This window comes from Glossina fuscipes, unplaced genomic scaffold, assembly GCF_014805625.2.
Source record: "Glossina fuscipes isolate IAEA_lab_2018 unplaced genomic scaffold, Yale_Gfus_2 59, whole genome shotgun sequence".
Taxonomy (NCBI): Eukaryota; Metazoa; Arthropoda; class Insecta; order Diptera; family Glossinidae; genus Glossina; species Glossina fuscipes.
The window spans coordinates 6,147,786-6,168,141 of NW_023998431.1; the positions used below are offsets into that span (position 1 = coordinate 6,147,786).

The 20,356-nt window shown below is 34.1% G+C and overlaps 1 protein-coding gene across 5 annotated transcripts in view; it reads left to right on the top strand.

Moving 5' to 3' along the window:
* LOC119637287 (protein sidekick) overlaps nt 1-20,356 on the top strand; it is a 218,132-nt gene that overhangs the window by 145,784 nt on the left and 51,992 nt on the right. For all 5 annotated transcript variants that reach the window (XM_038033213.1, XM_038033214.1, XM_038033216.1 and 2 more), the window contains exons 3-5: nt 1,027-1,203; nt 8,151-8,898; nt 9,032-9,159. In XM_038033213.1, coding sequence (XP_037889141.1) covers nt 1,027-1,203; nt 8,151-8,898; nt 9,032-9,159 — 1,053 coding nt within the window. The remainder of the gene's footprint in view (nt 1-1,026; nt 1,204-8,150; nt 8,899-9,031; nt 9,160-20,356) is intronic.

Here is a 20,356-nt window from a genome sequence, read left to right on the forward strand (position 1 = left end):
CAAAAGTTGTGCGTACTCGGACTACTTCAAAAAAAATGGTGCATGTTTTCTTTTTTCGGAAAAACTGGTCATATAACGATTGTGTCGGTTGGTAAAAACTAAAACGCTTAATTCAAAATAGTACACAACCATTTGTTTGCCGGAATTAATGAGTTTTGATAAGAGGAAAATAAACAAACGTCTTCGGATCATTCGTGGTCGCTTACATTTCTTCCATTACAACCGACTATTTAAACTTTGAAAGAATCGAATTAATCGCTTATTCCCCGAGTTCAGTTATACCCAATTACCATTTGACACCCAATGACTTTTCTTTTGCAACCGCCCATCAAGAATGAATTGCGCGAACAGCGATTTCCATCACCCGATATATTCTGGATGTGATTTTTAAAGACAACTTACAGTTCTTTCATTACTAGATCTGCTTAAACGTTTACATGCATTGAAACGATCGTGATAGACATAACACCAAGGAAAGTGGGTGATCAAAGAATCCCTTAAGATCTATGCAGCTTTCTTGTTTCTTCTTAACAAATAACTTATAAATTTCGTCTCTTATGTGTATGTGCGTAAAAACCCATAAAATGAATGGGAAAAGCAGAGAAATTACTTACATCTTTGTATACCGTTGCCATTTGCAACTCAAACAAGAAGAAAGTATCCAAGAGAGAGACTGACCTAGGTATACAGTTCAAACATTTTTTAAAAGATGGTCCCACCACACTAACTAACTTTCGCCTAAATCGCAGATCTTTTACGTGTAAATGAATAGAGAAAAGTATCTTTAAATGTAATTGATAGACGTTTTGCAGTTGTTGTGTGTGCTCTTTTGCTGTTTTTATTATTTCTTTTCGTTTTTTTAAATTTCTTGCTTTCTTTCTTTTTTCTACATACATATTAATTTACTCACTTATTCATTGTGCACACAAAACGCTTGGCTGGACTATATATTGTATTATACTGTTCTGTACTGTTCTGTTCATTTTTTATCTCTTTCATTTATTGCTTATTGTTTTACTTTTACAGGATATCCACAACCCACATACCGTTGGTTAAAGAATGGTATACCCATTGGTGATTTTTCATCCAGTCAATATCTGCGCATACTGAATACACAACGGGAGGATGCCGGTAGTTATAAATGCATTGCCAAGAACGATGCCGGTTCAATATTTAGCGAAAAAATTGATGTTATCGTTGCTTGTAAGTATAACGTTTACTTTCACGATTGTTATGCTGCTGTTGCTCGCACGCCTTGTTGCATACATTTTCAAAAAAAAAAAAAATATTATTAATACACGTTAAAAACGTCAGCTATTATTACATATTAATGACGGCTAGCTGGTAAAGTTAAAAGAACTTCTTTTTTCATCGTTCTTCTTTTCCTAATTAAACAAGTAAGAAAATTAAATTCGGTCGTGACCGAAGCTTTTGTACCCATCACCGTTACTCTAAAAAGGACAAAAAATGTAAAACAACTCAATTTTCGTCCTCTATAAATATAAAGTGCACGCGGCTGACTGATTTTTACTATTTTTGAAGTTTGTAGTTTTTCTCGCACAGGCGTGTAAATGTTGTAGGCGTGTCGTTAAAAAGTTTAAGTCACTTTCAAAGTCTTTTGCAAATTTGGAGGTGATATCTTCATTTTCGCTAACGGAAAAATTTTTGCCCCAAATAGTACACATTTGCGCAGATAGGCATATAGACAGACGGACATGTTTAGGTGCACTCCAAATTTGAAACTGGCTAAAAATTTATATACTCTGTGGTGTTTTGGAGGCTTGTTTCTGCTCCTTAAATTTTGATATACTATAGTATTGAATAGGCATGGTAATTTTTTTTCATTTTGGTGCACGAATGCTACAGCATCGCCGAATCGAAACGAGTATGTGTTCAAATTTTTGTAAATTTATTTGCTGTAGTTTTTGAGTAATGCACAAAGAACCAGTTTTTCATTCCTCTTGAAAAGCAGAGATATTCTCAGTTTACATGACGTTGTGGGCGTGCCCCTCGACCGATTAAGCCCATTTTCAATACCAACTTATTTAGAGCAGACGGCCAGACGGGCTGGCAGACATTCTTAAATCGATTGAGAACTTGATGCTGATCAAGAGTGTCTATACTTTGTGGCGTCTCTGAAGAAGAAGAAGAAGATGAAACATAACTAAGAGGGTAAAAATTCGCATGCGGCCGATTTTTTTCGTCTTTGTGCAGGTATTTAAAGTCCGTTCATGGGATATACGTGAAAATACCAAATAGCGAACAAAAAATTCATTTTTCTCTTTTTTTCGATTTTGAAAACAGAATTCTGCTTAGTTGACTTTGTATTATAAGCGAGCTCTTTGGCCGATTTGGGACATTTTCTGTAACGATGTGCAAAAAGGAGTTTTTAATGCTTACGGCAAATACGAACCCTATATCTTCTTAATTTCGCAACCGGACATGCCGAACTTAGTATACTGATCAAGAGCATATATACTTTATAGGATCTTTGAAGCTTCCTTCTGACGATGTCTTTATATAATCAATATGTGCGCATCCTTCCGGTACGAGTGTAAAAATATTGACAAAAAAACTTATTGTAAATAGGGTATAAAATTTTAAATAAAATAAGACTTAAATTGCTTTTACTGTCACTTTCAACCATAAATCTTCTTTTATGTATTCTTCGGTAGGATCACTTTTGTTACACTTTATTAGGCTCTATTTTGATATTTGATTTATTAGGATTGATTCAGCTATCGTTACTTTCCTCATATTGACCTAAACACTTGTTAAGCTCTCAATTTCGGAGAACTCATTCGGCATTCGACAATCTTTGCCTAGCTTTGTACCTACCTCGCACGATTACTTATACGATTACTTACACCCTCGCACGATTACTTTTATATATGTCGTAGACATCATGCAACACAAATTTAAATGAAAACAGGTGCGTGCGGGATATTCCGCTATCTTGTTAAAAACATGTACGAAAACATTATAGTCGAGCAAAGCCGAGTTTCGAATATCTTATACCACTTCGTCGTATATATTTACTTTACTTACTTTTATAATAGAATACCAAAAATACTACATTGTTTTCATATATAAATGTACTTTCCATGAGATGCTTTATGCAGGCGAAAGCCCAAAACGTGCACTGATGTGTTCCAAATCTAGCAAACTTTATTTTCTTATCAAATGTCTTGTTATCGAATATCTTTCATGACAACTCACTCGTGGCGGCATTAGAACAAATGTAACACCAAAATCTTTTACGACATGACTTTATTAAATATCCATTGAGCTCGCAAACTATTTGTACCAAAGGCACATATAATAATTAATAATTTTTTTTAACTAATGACGAATCTCTCCATTAAATTCCCCCCATTCTCTAATTTGATGAGAGCAAGATTTTTTTTTTTAACTTTTTTAAAAATATGACAAAAATGACAAAATTTGAATTGAAATTTTATTAGAAATAAAATGAAGAAAAAACAAAAATTTACTTACCCTGATCTTCTTTCCTTATGTACCTAGTGGATATATAATGATCATAAATTTAATTAAAATTAATTGCTGTATGTATATACATATATATAACATATATATACATATATAACCTTACTTTATATATATATACATATATGTACATATCTGCTTTTTTTATACTATTTATACTACAATATATATTTACTTTATGTATATGAAGATATGTAGATAGATTTTATATATATATATATATATATATCTTTTATATATATGAAGGATGTAAAGGATAGATAATAAAGTCAAGTGCACTTATACGAAAGTGTAATAATCATTCATTTCAGAGGAAAGAGTTTTATAGACGCAAAAATTCATGACATTTATTAAGTGATACTTAATTAAAAACTTCGGAATCTTCGAGTGCAGCAGTTATATGTGTATTTGTAACTACATATACCAACAATTGCAGACAAAGAGTATTCATTACTTTTTTGCAAATTTTTTTTCAAGCTAACTTAAAAAAAAAGAAGAACGAAAAAAGAAAAAGTGCACTTGAATAGCTACTAAAAACTGTGCATCTACTCCCTCTCAAGTAGTTTCAGGTACTTAATGCATAAATAATCACAAGTCATTTGTTTAAATTTATCACACAATCTGTTCATACAGAATTCGATTTCATAGCATCAGCAACAGTATAACTTAACGGTATAATAAGATTGTCATTACGCTTTAAAGACATAGAAAAAAACCGCAGATAATATAAAAAATCTATGGCTTTTCAAGAAACAAAAAAGGAGCCGCGTTCACTATATTCACCTGTATCGTCAGGATTGCAAAGATTCATATAACACATTGCCCTATTGCTACTAGAAAGCTATACCCAGCACTACTATACTTACTAAACTATATTAGACTATAGAATTAATATTTTTACTAATTTTTAACAAAAAATTAAGACAGAAAAATGCTTATTTTCTTCTTAAGATCTCAAGGCTTCAAAAGACATTAAATACAACGCTCAGATTGACTTTTTCTCTTCTTAGAAAAAACTTTATCACAATTTTTAATATTGTACAATATCTTTGGAGTTTTACCACCAGCTTTTGTTACACGGTTTTCAAAATCATAAACATTTATAAATAAACTATAACAATATTTATTAGTTTGGAGAAAAAGAAATCCATTATTTTTATATGAACTTCAGGACTTTATTTAACATGCTTCGGATTGTCCGATTTGGGTCAAGTATGCACCGTTTTGTTGTATGATTTGTTGTCATTTTAAAGGTAACTTCAAAATGCCTCTCTCATAGAAGTCCTGGTCTCTATTTGCAAAAAACTCTAGTAGTCGATTTTCACAGCCCTTCCTAGATTCCAATTTTTTATCATTAAAGAAATTTTGCAATGCAAGAAAAAGATGATAATCGCTTGGTGCCAAGTCCGGACTGTATGGCGGATGCATTAAAACTTCCCAACCAAGCTCCCGAAGTTTCTGGCGAGTCACTGTAGATGTGTGTGGCCTAGCGTTGTCCTGATGGAACACGATACCTCTCCTGTTGGCCGATTCTGGCCGTTTATGGTCAATCGCTATCTTCAAACGGTCCAGTTGTTGACAGTAGAGATCAGAATTTAGCGTTTGGCCATATGGAAGCAACTCATAATAAATAATCCCCTTCCAGTCCCACCAAATGCATAGCAAAACCTTCCTGGCCGTTTGAGGTGCTTCACCGCTCTTTGACCACGATCGTTTTCGCACAGGGTTATCCTATGTGATCCATTTCTCATCTCCAGTCACCATCCGTTTAAGAAATGGGTCTATCTCATTCCGTTTGTCTAAGGCTTCGCAGATGGAAATTCGATCCATCATGTTTTTTTCTGTTAATTGGTGTGGCACCCAAACATCGAGCTTCTTTTTGAATCCAGCTTTGTGTAAATGGTTCAAAACTGTTTTATGGTCGATTTTTAGCTCCTGGGCGATGTTACGACTGCTAACATGCCGGTCAACTTCGATCATTTCTCCGATTTTATCGACATTTTCGACGACCGGCCTACCTGTGCGAGGTGCATCTTTAATATCAAAAATTCCTGAACGGAATCTACGAAACCAAAATTGCACATAATTGGCTGTTACAGTATCGGAACCATAAACACCATTCACAATTTTAGCCGCCTGGATTGCATTTTCGCCTTTGTCTAAGAAAAACTGTAAAATGTACCGAATTTTCTCTTTGTTCACTTCCATTTTTAACACGGTGTAACTCACAACTGAATGCACCAAACAAAAAACAGCAAAAGAATTTTTTTTACTGCGAAATGTACAGTATGTAAATGTACAGTATCGGAAATTGTTTGATCGATACTTTACGAGAAATCTATCAGTGCAGCCATCTACCGAAAAAATAATGGATTTCTTTTTCCCCAAACTAATATATTACATGCTTGCATTTGTAAAAGACATTTATTGAGGAAAATTAGTGCAACATACATTAATCATAAAATTTTCCATAATTTTCTAAAACGTTGGCCCATCTTTCGGACAGCGTGGCGATAACGTGTCGAAAGCACGATATTGTTTTGACAGGGATTCAATCATCGGCAAATGATTTCGCACTTCTTCGGCATTTCAAACCCATATGCCAGCCAAGTTATGCTGCATCGATCTGGACAAGTGGTAATTAGGAGGCGCTACCTCTATTGAGTACTTTGGATGCGCCATAATTTCCCAGGTTGAGCTTGACAACTCTTGCAAGGTATGGCCGACCGTTGTCATCCGAAATGATGACATTACGTCTCTTAACCGCTATTGTTCATCCTTTTTGCAATAATACATCGGTCAATTTGTTCAAATGACGTCGGTGGACAACTGCAGTAACAGTTTTATTCGGTTTTAGGAGATCGTAATACACTACACTTTGTTGGTCCCATCATACGAATAGCAAAATTTTAATGTCATAAATATTTGGTTTCGGCGTCAATGTGAATGGCTCTCTTCTACTAAGCAATAACTGTTCGAAAGTTTTTTTAGAGTTTAAACGGTTTTCATCCAATAAGTTTTGCTATTCATTGTCTTCGAGCTTTATTTGACTTCCGGGGCGTTTCTTTGCAATTGACATGAAAATGTCACCATTTTTAACCAGTTGGAACCAAAACGGACAGTTGAGACATGATACAGCAGCATCCACCATAAACTGCATAATGGTTCGGTGGGCTACGACAGCAGATTTCTTCAAATTAAACAACAAAAGTAATGGATGTACCGGAAATGCAAATTCAAGCATTCCATGATTAGCGTGGGCGTACGTTGAATAACTCAATAATATTAAATGGAAAACAGTTATTTTAGTAGAGAAAGGTCAAAATCATCGAATTTAATTATTGTGTAAGGTGGCATTTTTCGTTACTTTATAAATTTGACCTGTACAAGTCGCCTATCAAAATATATATGCAACTACCTAATACATACATATTAGATTTATCGTTCGTATGCAATACCTATATTATCACATATACGTTGGATGGATTTTCTGTAATTTATTTGTACTCTTGATTAACGAAAATTGCGCAATCTATTTGCTTACCGTTATCTGTCTGTCTGTCTGTCTGTCTTTTGAATGGACGACTCCATCTTGCCAGTCTTCTCTGAAATAGTTATCGTAATCATAAAATCCTTTTAATTATAAAAATCAATTTGCAATCGGAAATGTCAGTTACCATGAAAACGCCTGGTGAAAATGAGAACTTATTGTTATGTACTTAATAACAGCCTTTCTTTTATGTAATTGCAAGATTGGCCCGTTATGGCTCCAATTATGTTACGCCCAGACACGTTAATCTATGGATTTATTACGTTTTAATCTAAAATAGGCGTCGATTTGATATTCAACTTTCTATTATTGTTATTGCGTAAAAATCTTTCAAAGCATAAACCAACTATCAAATATGAATGGAAGGATTAAGTATACTGTGAAAAATGCGTGTCAGTGCTTACGTTTAGAAGTATGTGATAATATTACTTACTAACGATAAGTGCTTTTATGTAATATATGTGAAGCATAATGTTGTGCCGATAGGCACATAATCTCACCTGACCAGAATGTATAATTTATTTATTGCTTTAAAAATGCATTCTTAAAACATATCTGCAATAAATATCAATCGGTGAAGGACGCAACAAAAAGGTTTAGTTTTCTACTTGAAAATGTACTATAGACTAACTTATAAACTAAAGAGTGACAGATGAAGATTGACGTGATATATAAGTCATTGGAATGTAGTTTAATGTCTTTAAAAAAAAAAAAAAAAGTTAACTGAAATACAAACTAAGGAGTGGAAAACAAAAGTCGATATGTCGATAGATAAATGTTCGTAGCAGTAAAGAGTACACACATAAGTCGTTTAAACGCAGTTAACCCAGTTTATTATATGAATCGATGCCTACGTTTTCCCTTTGTGCGTTCATTTATATTGCATTTTAATTGATTGCACACAATTCCTGTATTCATGGTTAATTATTGCCTGTTTGTACATTATATATGCATATGTATTGTATATATAATTATTTACCTATATACTTATGTATATACATGTGTAAGTCGTACATAAACAATGCGTGCACACACAAATATTCCGCGTACACAAGCATATAATTTTTTAATGTTTCTCTCTCTCCTTCTCTAGATATGGGTATTTTCAATAATAACTCTGAAGGTCGTTTAACAGTTACTTCTGGCCATCCGGTCATATTCGAAATGCCTGCTATCGATTCAGCGCCCGCACCCTCAGTAATGTGGCAAACTAAAGAGGGTCCTCTTAATTATGATATTAAATATGCTTTTACGAAAACGAATCAATTGATAATACTTAGCGCTGATGAAGTTGACCGTAAGGCATATCGTGCACGTGCCATAAATACCCAATTGGGTAAAGAGGAAAACAGTGCCTTTATATACTTGAACGTTACCGGAGATCCTTACGTGGAGGTGCCGCCGGAAATAATTATATTTCCGGAGAATATGAAATTGAGACGAGGCGAACAGGTAGCTGTACTGCAATGCATTGCGAATGCCCGTCCGTTGCATGAATTAGAAACTATTTGGCTTAAGGACGGTATACCAATTGAAAATGCTGAAATTGCTCATACGCTTAATGATCCATGGAATCGGTCTTTGGCTTTATTATCTGTAAATCTAACACATTCCGGGGAGTATACATGTCAGGTGCGTTTGCGTAGCGGTGGTTATAAAGTTATAAGTTCATCAGCAAAACTTGAAATTCTTGAACCACCATCATTTTTTACGCTAATGCGCCAAGAGACTTATGGTGAATTGGGTGCATTAGTAACATTGCCTTGTGATGTAGTTGGGGAACCTCAGCCGTATGTTACTTGGTTCAAAAACAGTGAATTAATTGATGCAAACAATGAAAAGTAAGTACAAATGAAACGAACAAAGACGACCGAAGACGAACGATTGCAATTCTTTGTATTATTTATTATTATTACTTTTTTTTCTTTTTTTTTTTTTCTCTTATTAATATTATTTATCATTTTTATTTTATAGATATTCGCTTAGTGAAGACAATTCCTTGCAAATAAAAAAACTGTCACCGCAAGATTCGTCAATGTTTCAATGTTTGGCTGTTAATGAAGCTGGTGAGAAATCAGCTTACACATGGTTGCGCGTAAAAAGTAAGTTCAATTATTTATTTATTAATTTTTTTTTTAAAAGTCCTTGCATTCAATTAAAGAACAATTTAATATTAATTTTAAATTTAATTTACATTGCAAAATAGAAAAAAAAAGAAGAAAAAAAAGAAAAGAAAATTCTCAAAATCACAATGTGGATATTGGTTTACAAGATTCTATTAGTAATTGGTTCTCTAGCCCTACTACTACCCCTACTACTACTACTACTACTACTACTACTACTACAAACTACTATTGTGATTACTATACTATTATTGCTACTATCACTTCCTTTACTGTTACTATTCTAACTCATATTGCAGCTACTAATTATGAATTTAAAAATCATGATACATTTAACAACACATACCATAACGTTAAGCTAGCATCTAAACGAAATGGAATAACTGAACAATATGTGATAGATAACGTAATTAATACGAGCAAGGATCATGATATGAATGAAGTTAACGCCGTGAAATTGTCGTACGTTAGCAATCTCTTACATCGCGTTAAACGGATGGCTCAACCGCGTATATTACGCGCTAAAACCTCACATGCTGGCATAGGTTCAGGATATAATAGACGCAAGGATATACGCTTTGGTAATATGTCTAAACGATTAAAATTTGCACCAAATAATTTGCATAGCACGTTGAATTGTATTATATTTTTTTTTTTTGTTTTTTATTTTTTTGGTATTTTGTTGTCCCGGCATTTTAAGCTCGTCATCGTTTGTTTGTTTTTTTTTTTTTTTTTTTTTTTTAATATCAAAAGCACGAGTTTGAAACAATACCGCAGATAGAGTGGCTTATAGTAACATATATTATGAATGATGCTAATTGTTATGTATATTCTTTCTTTTTTTCTGATATTGATGAGCTCTTTCCTTTCCTTTTAGTAATATTTTATATTTAATATTTAATATGAATTTTAATTTTTAAGCTGCTTAGTAGAGGAAAAGCTTAAATCCAAACAAAGGTTAATGATTGGTATAAAAATATTCTGCTTAGTTAATTTCATATATGCATATTATGTACTTTTCATATGTAATTATTCTTTAAACAGTCGCCTTCTAACTCATTTAGTTGTCAATTACTTAAGATTTTTTAAGTTTAAATTACGGCACCCTTTCTACACACTACGGCTCCAAACAGTATATAATGGTTATCGTAACGTTGCAATATATGGTTATATCATCCTCATAATACGCGTAATTGGAAGACACTGATCAATACCTTGCACGACGAATATTGGCTTTTTGACTCTAACATAACTGAGTTCAAAATAGCCATAACGCCCAAAGATTTAACACCAATTTTATAATAATAACAATGCGACCGTATTCGGTCGCATAATACTAGTAAAATCTGATTAATGTATAATAAAATAGACAAACGAATATAGGAACGAGTTGTAAGGCGGACGTACAGAAATGACTCAAATTGTTATGCTCGCCAAGAGCAAAGAATATACATATGCGTATACTTTTTGCAGTCTTTGACGTGTAAATCTTCTGGTATCACAATAAAAACGACTAACTAGCTATATCCGGTCGTTCGCTAATGAGTGTAAAAATTACTAAAAAAAAGCTATTTAATCAAGTTATAAAATCGCATGGGTCAGTAATTCTCGCTAGTGACACATAAATGTCGTCTTTAACATTTGATGTCATTTCAATCACTTGTTTGTAATTGGCGACATTGCGTTGGTTATTTCCAACTATTTGGGAAAACCCGAACGTCGGGAGTTTATTAAATATTGATCTTTATTGGGTTCAAAAATACAGTTCGAAGCCAGTGCTGGCAACTGCTGCTGAAGCAGTTTTATAGAAAATCTTCTTTGTTGAAAACAACAATTTGACGGTAGTTTACTCACCATGAACGAACAGGGTAATCAAATAAAAAAAAAATCCATTTGTCTCTCTTTCGTTTTTTCTTTCTTCGCCCCTTTTCAACGTTGCCTCTAATCACTGTATTTATACAATAATTGATTGAATTGTTATATATTTAAGAGAAGGATAAAAGGAAACTTATTCGCATGATAATTGTACAGTTAATCATAAGCAACTCATAAAAGTTCATTTAAATGCGCATATTATATGATGACACTGTCAACTATCAGTAAACTTTGCAATCCGCACATCGCATACGTTTACATATTTATGCACTAGAGCAAAAAGCACATTGGCTCTTGGCTCTTCCGACCAATAATAAAGTTTGTATTAAACAAAAGAACAAAGACACACGTTAGACTTTATCTAGTTTTTTTGGCAAACTTTGGGAAACCACAAACAACAGTAAACTAACGTTCTCGTAGGTGGAATCTTTCATTCCCTTGCAAAATCAACTATTGTTTTTTTTCGCCAAAAAATATGTATAAGTGTAGAAAAACTTGCGAAGATTAAATGAGAACAAGGACGAGATAGCTAATGATTTTCTTTTATTCACTTTTAAGTGACATACTTATAAGTAACTTATAAGCAACTTTATTAACTCACCTGCGCTTTTAATGCACAGCAAATCCCAAAATTTCAAATCTGATTAATATATTATGATTTATGTGATGAGCCTGGGCAAATGTGAGTCTGTCTTCATTGAAATACGTTTTCGAAGCGACTGTGCCGTACCCTCTTCTTCTGCTTCTTAAATAAATGAAAATTTGCCTTTATTTAAAAGGATTTTTTGGTTAAAAAACACACTTCTATTTTATACCAACAGCAGCAGGATGCAGCAAGTTGCAACTCAGTCAAAACATTATCGTATTTCGAAGCTAACTACAAAAAAAGATAAAAATCATTCACAAGAATGAAAGTAATGTCTATAGCCTAGATGAGTTACGGGTCATTATTTGAAACGAATGATAAGCAGAAAGGAACACATATACCGAATACAACAGGTTGCGTTCTTAGATCCATTTATGGGTTGCACAAACTGTGAGCGCGTGTTTTTTTTTTTTTTTTTTTGAACGTGACGGTTACTTTTATCAGTCCTAGCTATAGTTCGTCCGTAGTTACAGTGCGAAATTTAACTACATTTCCACAAGTCTTTCTAACGATTTTAACCGATTTAATCGAAATTTAAGAAAAATATGTTAAAAATATGTTATAATCATATTTTTACAAACCTTATTTACATGGCAGGCGCATGTACGAGAATGTTATGTTGCATGTGCCATCTGCATACAAACATAAATGTATAATGGACAATTTAATAACAATTTTATTTATAACGCTGAGTAAAACAAGCAGTGTAAAATGAAGTGAAGAACATAGGACAAGTTGTGAACGACGAAACAATCTCTTAATGCCATTTTAACAATAATATACATTGTACATTGTATACGATTTAAATGAAGATATAAATGTTAAACGCCTTTAAATTCTATAAAATGTAAATAAACAAAATTTATATATGAAAAACGCTAAACTGATTGAAAAAGTATTTCGGTCATTGTATTATAATACAAGGGCCGGTCGGTGTAGTCAATTCAATCAAAACGAGCTTGAAAATATTATTCTGAGTTTGCTCAAGAACTCTGACTTACTTGGAAGAAACAAAACAAACAGGTAAAAAAGTTATATTCGCATCTCATACACCGCAAGACCTTACGTAATAAACGTCTACCATAATTAAATTATAATTAACACACTTTATCGCATTCCATTCTCCAACTACCTGCATTTGATACCTATGTTGAACGTTCATTTAAGAAAACTTTTACCCAACAAATCGTGATATCTAACACAATAAGTTTAGGATTAACGCACATAGCTTTTCGGATTCTATCCTTTAAGTTTTTCTATTTGATATCCACATCGCTGGTATTATTAAGAAAACATTAAGCCACCAGGCGGCGGTGTCTAGCATATTCATTTTTAGGCAGATAGGTAGACCTTCACTTAAGGCATTTACAAAATACTTCCAAACATTCTGTCTTGTTTGACTGAAGATTTCAATCTTCTCATTTTTATAATTTCCGGACAAAACGAGCAAAAATCGACAAATTTTTGTTAAGAAAAACGGAATTGCGTTCAGTTTACGCTCCGCTGCCGGCTTCTGCTGTGACAAATTTGGCCCATTTTCAATGTATCAAATTTAAAGCCGATATCTTCATTTTTGCGATCAGGAGTGCGCCAACACTGCACAAGCACCGCACAAAAACGCAGACGGATAGACATGACTTGATCAATTCAGAACTTCACGCTATTCAATAATATATAAAACTTCATAGAGTCTCATGCATCAAGCACATCGGTTCCTTGATTTTTGCAGGAAGATTATTTAAAAATATCGTAAACAGAAGTGTGCCAAGGTGACCACCACCCTGAGATGGTCAGATGAAATCTTAATTAGCCTTTAATAACATGTATTAAACAAAACTCTTTGTGCACGGTCCGATAGTTAGTTACGAAGCCGGCGTACCATTGTATCAGAAAATCCAAGTCTTCTTTAAATATTTTAAAAATTATAAAAATAAACATTTCAAAATATATACAAAAAGTGGTTCTGTGTACGACTATTTTAAATAGTCTACTGCTAGGTAGAGGTTTAATTGCCGCACCCGCTTAAGTTATTACGCGTAGCTATAAAAAATGAAATCTTCGCTGCTTATTAACCCCAAAATATTTTTACGGGAAAAAATCTCCATATATCCGTCGGTTAATTTCTCGCGATGGCTCTAATTCCTCTGCCGACCTTTCGTAATTTCAGCGTAATTTTTATACTGCCAGTTACAATTCTGCTTATAACTGCGCTTATCAAATCATTAAGTCTACTTCAGTTCCTAATTCGGTCATTTCTGGTTATGACGTACGGCAAGGGTTAAGACCACTAAAGTATACATGCGCGTAAGGGCCTAACGTGATCCCGTCATTTATTTGCAAATCATATGCTGATGACCTTAATCGTTTTACGAACAATGATGTTTGCTCGTTGCGTCGCATTGAAAGACTAACTTCCTTATTCCATTGCACGATTGTGGAAATAGATATCTCGTGGTCAACTACAGATGTACTGTCAACTTGAGTGTGCTATCAAAATATACTAACTTTCGCTATCAAAGCTATCTATTTCTCCATTTCAATATACCTTTCTAAAAGGAAGCTTAACCGTAACGAACCTTTTAAATTTATTTGTTGACACATTCTCTAATAGCTCACTTATGAATGTCGCGCATACTGACTTCAGTACAGATTTCGGCTGAGTTAATCATCAGTTATTGATCTTTAAACTTTAGTTTTCTGGTTCCGCTTTATACATATCACAATGGATAATAGCTCATTAAATGTTCTTTACACCTTCAAATGCCACCTATGATTAAGCTTTGCCATATCTGAATCTTCGCCATAACGTCAAACTGTTTTCTTTCTTCAAATTGAAATCGTCTCCGGATATCCTCTTCTGATCTCGATAAGTCGTTTACGTAACGCTTATGTAAGTTTATGCTGTTCAAGCTAAACGAATTGAAAAACTGTATTTGGTTGTGACCAAATTTCTTATACCCATCATCGTTATCTTATTTTTACAGAATAGTTTTGTGGAAACCTATCTCGTGTATTTGTTGTAGTTTATAAGCAACGAGTAAGAGAGAGGTAAAGCAAAAATATTTCTTGTTTTTGTTACGTAGGCGTATGGGCGTTGTAGTCCTGTTCCTTGGAAAGTTTGCACCATATTCAAATTCTTTTGCAAGTTTCTAGACGACGATGTCGTCATTTTTCCAAACAGACGAATGGTTACATTGATTGTCAGAATTTGATGCTTATCGAGAATATATATACTTTGTGGGGTATCTGAAGCTGCCTTCTCCGCGCTGCAAATCAGGATCAGCAATGCATTTATCACTGAGTAATGCATTGATTTAATTTAATTTGGAAATTTAGATTCGTTTATAACGCTTAGAGCGTTTGAACACCTCTCTACAAATAAAGCTAGGGCTAGAGCTAAACATTATCAAAAGCCCATACATAAGTTAAGGAGGGTCATTACTTGAAACCGGGTTTGCCATATGATGGCCCCCTTCCTAGAGGTGTTTTGTTGTCTCAAGAGAATCAATTCCGAAGACCCTCTTGCTCTTTGCCCTTGGAAAATTGCCTTGGGACATGTTAGTCTCTTTGCATTCTAACGAAATAGCTTTGACCCTACCTTAACCAAAGAAATGTAAGTTTATTCTAAATGTTTTCTCTTTAACTAGGTTAATAAATGTTGTTATTATTGCCTCAACGGTTTTATTAGGAGAGGTAAACTTTAATGTTTCCACCCGCTTTTTCACAGACTTTGTTTCTATAAACTTTAATATGTTCACCACTATAGATTGCCAAGCTTTTGCATGGTTGTGCCATCGTTTAACGGTACACTCCTTGTTCAGATCTTTGTCACGGTTTCCGTGCCACCGTCGCACATGCATTTTTCCCCCCTCTTGTTTCTCTTTGTAATTCATACATAGATTTTGTTCCATTATTTATTTATATAAACGCGCCTTTTTCAACTGTTTTCTACCTGGTCTAGCTTTCAAGTGCTGCTAATATATACTTATTTTTGTAATCTGCCCACATACACGCTCTCGAAATAGATTAGAATCTGAAATAACTTAACTTAAACAAACAAACGATATTTTATTCTTAGTTCCGGCTATAATTTTCGATCTCATAAAGATAAACTGCTACTCTAGTATTCGTCAGGGCTCCCTTCATTTGCGGTTCTAAGATGGTCCAGATCGGTATACTATTACATTTGTACCTCATCTTCCGTATATTGACCAGTTTTTGTAACTAGGACATGTCCAGTGTTTTTAATCTCGTACTCATATTTCCATTTTTATACCCCCTTCACTATTACCATCTGCGGCAGTCACGTCCCATTCAATTGAATCTCCTACTTCTCCAGATGTTGCATTTATTGCCATTCAGGTTAAACTTGCCAATAAACAGTTATAGTTATAGTGACTTGCTCTTACATTCTCCCAAATGCGGATATCTCCATTTATAAGAAACATGCCGCCCACATTTCTGATATAGTCATAGCGTTGGGGAATTTCAATTTGCCACAAGTTGTTTACTGTTATAGTGATAATTCTCACTTCAACATCTGATAGGGCTATTGTATCTTTCAATGACTGCTTGATCTTTGCTTTGTCAATTTCCCTGAGATAGATACAAATCGCTGCCCACCTTTTAGTTTACCTGAGGATCCCTGAGGGTCCCTTAAACCATTCTAGTGAGTCAAATCCAACTTTCCCAAATAAACATTACGATCGTAATAAAACCAATATCTTACTGTTTAAACCTCGTCTTTCACACATTATGCTAAGTTTTTATGATGGGGATATTGGAACCCTACTATCATTTTTCTATAATGTAGTAAATGTAGCTATTTCTGCATCAATTCCGATCAACTGACCTCGTCGTCGAAGCAGGTGCTCGCCATGATTTAACAAGACAATTAAATATTGCAAAAATAGGAAAAACAAACTTTTCGAAAAATTTGTGAAAAGTGGTTCTGCTTATGACTATTTTGCCTATTCTGCATCAAGGCATAGATTTAATTATTTGAACCACCAATATTATTGCAGACACAGTTGATAAAATCTTCACTGCTTGTTACTGCAAAAGGAAAATCTCCATATATCCATCGTATGTTTCTTTCAATGGCTCTGACTCCTCTCATGATATTGGAACCTCGAATGTGTTTGCTAAATACTTCCGACGAAATTTTTCAGCGGCTAATTCCGATTCAACTGTCAACTATCCGAATCCGATATTTAGCTCCATTTCGATTTCTAACTCGATCATTTTAGCATATGATGTTTTAGATGGTTTAAGGTCTCTAAAATATAGTTCTACGCCTGGACCCTATGGGATTCCATCATGTATACTTAAAACATGCTGTGTTGAGCTACAGTAGTTTCCTTAGTCCAATTCATAAATGTGGAAATAGAGATCACGTTGAGAAATATAGAGGCATCGCCAAGTTGAGTCCCTTGCATGAATTATTTGCGCGAATTGTTACTCAACATTTAGCTTTGGCTATTAAAACGTTTCAGCATGGTTTTCGGAAAGGAAGATCTATCGTCACGAATCTTTTCGAATTTACTTCCCATGTCTTGTGTTGGTTCTCGCACGGATGTCGCATATATTGATTTTAGCAAACCGTTTGACTTTGTTAACCATAACTTATTGATCCTCAAACTCCAGGCCTCTGGCTTCCCATTGTTCTTAGTGCAATGGATAAGATCTTATTTGCGTAACAGATTATTTAACTTCATCACGTTGGATGAATTTTCCGTGACGTCTAGCGTCCCTTAAGGCAGCCATTTAGGACCCCTGCTTTCATTAAGAGGTAGTCCAAAGAGCTGACGAATCCTTACATTGCAAAAAAGCAATACATTTGCTTAGATAGACAAATAAATGAGTGTGCCTTGGTTATGGGTACTCTGTGCGGTATAGGTGTTATGTCGACTCAATTGAATCCATTCAAAAGTAATTCTTGCTGTATGCCCTTAGGAATTTAGGTTGGGACGTGCGTCTCCCTTTGCCTGCTTATGAAAATGGGTAACTTCTGTTATCCTTACCGTCACTTGGGAGACGTAAATTTATCCTTCGTATGTACTTCTTAATTAAGTTAATTAGTAATACTATCGACCCGTCCACATTATTTTGTGAGGTAAGCTTTAGTGTCCCTAACCGCTTCTCTAAGCACTTCATATTCATTAAGCTGAGTCGATGTAAACATAATTATGAGTTGCTTAACCCGTTTAGAGTTGTTTGCAAAAAGCTAAATTTTGTCTACCACTTAAGCTCAATAATCGGATTCTACAAAGTATATGAAAACAATTTTGCTTAAGACGCGCAATTTGCCTATGGCGTTTTTAAACTAACTTTCAACTTGAGTATCTCATTATGTTTCGAAAATTAATTGGCGTTGTGTAGTGTATCGATTACCAAGATTCTACATGCTCGCGATTATTTGGGGGATCACTTGCAATTTATTTCTGTACTGGTTGTGGGTGTGGCTCTGTGCTAGTTGTGTGCGAGCATGGTTTTTTTTTTTTTTTTTTATTTATACACGAATTATTATTTAATAATTTTTTTTTCCTTATTTCTCTTCATAAACTTTATATAAGTTTTTAATCTTGATTAGTACAAGATTTAGTTCTAAGAGTCAATTGAATTCGACTGTTAATTGGTTTAGTTGAGTTTCATGTGTCAAGTAAATAAAATAAAATAAATACAATTTAAGCGTACCTGTGCATCTGTTCGTGAAGTTTTCTTCTGATCGACCCAGATTGGTACACTGACGTGTTTTGGCCCAAGGACGAACGCTGTTGCAAATGACGCGGATCGGAACACTTTTCGACCTCTTCTCATATAACATCTCATTTTGAAAAGTCATCCCATGAATCGCCGGATAGGGTATTTAATGATGTTTCGCGGCCCTCTTTAGCGCATTTACCTGTTTTGCTGTAAATATAATTATGACGCACAAATCTTAATACTAACCATACCAGATAAACCAGATAAACATGAATTACGTAAATATTTATTGTAAGTATAAGACAAGATAAGAGGATAAGTTAGTATCCTTTTGCACAATCGAATTTAGTGAATTTTGCTTCGACGAGCGCAGTCTTCTCAGAGATACATTTCGAATTAGTTTTCTTCGAAAACTGTTTGAATTATGCCGTTACTCTACTCTCATCAGAATGTTCTTGTCCCAGTTAAAAAAAAATAGAAATAATTGGAAGAATAAAAACAGATCATAAAGGTAATCTTGACGACAAAGCTCTGGGTAGAAGTGCCTCGAAAATACTGTAACGGGATCGAAAGTTATAGAGACAAATGAAACAATAATTTTTCCAATGTTATATATTCCAGCTTCTTATATATTGTGGGCGTATACGTGGACAAATTGCGTTTACATTCCAAGTTTTAGTTCTCAACCGGGCAAGGAATATTCGTGCCAGATTTAAGCTTCTTATCTTTATTCCTGTCATAATGGCAATTTCACAAAAATTATGGACCAAGTTGACCCATTTTTGTACAATTGGGGACATGTCATCGGCATCTGGAAAACTAGACCTAATAGAAATGGATAAGTTAAAAGTGTTTAAACTTGCTTTTATATGTACAAAAGCCACGATAAAATTTTAGAACTTTATATACCTTATAATCATTAATATCATATATTAATAAATATAATATATATATAAGGGTAGCCAGGGTAGGTGCAGTGTTACACTAATTTTGTTATACTGGCGTTGCCAATCCAAAGTACAGAAATGATTTCATAACAAATTGATTGCTTTCCGATTACTTTAAACCTAGTTTGAGCAAGTCCTCCCTTCATTAAAAGTCTTAATTAACTTAATCGAGATAGTTGATCCTACTTGTCATATATTATCACATAATTAATAAATACCTGTTTGGAACAATATAAAGCTGCATCCCAAACTCTACGTACACTTCGCTACAATCCTTCTTCGTTGGTGAAAGTAATGTGATGTTAACTGTGTTTCTGCATTTATTTCCCCAATTTCTTCCTAAGAATTTTCATTATCATCTTCCCTTCTTCGTTACAAATGATTTACTTCAATTGAATCAAAAGTGCTCAGCAATTATTTTTCTTCCTCACCTTTTATTTCGTGTAAGTGCGGCTGCCAGACCAACAAACGAAAACCGAAAAAGGGGGGAAAAAAAAAGAAGAATATAACGGAAGTTTTTGTCAATGGCCATCGTTTTAAAAAAAAAAAAAACAGGCTCGCAGGCAGGAAGGCAGGCGCTTAGTAAATGGCCTTAAAAAATACTTAAGCGGTTTTATTTCTTTCTTTGTCGATGTCAGTCTTAATAATAACGTTAATAATAAATACCATTGACTAATAATAGCAGACTGTTTAATTGAAATAATTTTCACTCTTGCAAAATTGCAATCAGGAGGCAATCATTCACTTAGTCAATCAGTCATATAAATTCAATTGTACGACGTAGCAAAGGGATGAAATAGGCAAAAGCCAACAAATAATTAACATGCAATGAAAAACCAAACGATATTCGTAGGATTTTGCTTACAAGCACAGGACAAAGTTCTCTTTACTTATGAAATGCAAGGCGTTGTTTAAATACTGCCAGTACGTAGCCTACCATAATCTTTAAAAAGTGAAAAGCTTCTGTTCCCTCGATACCTGACCTAAACAAATAACGGTATAA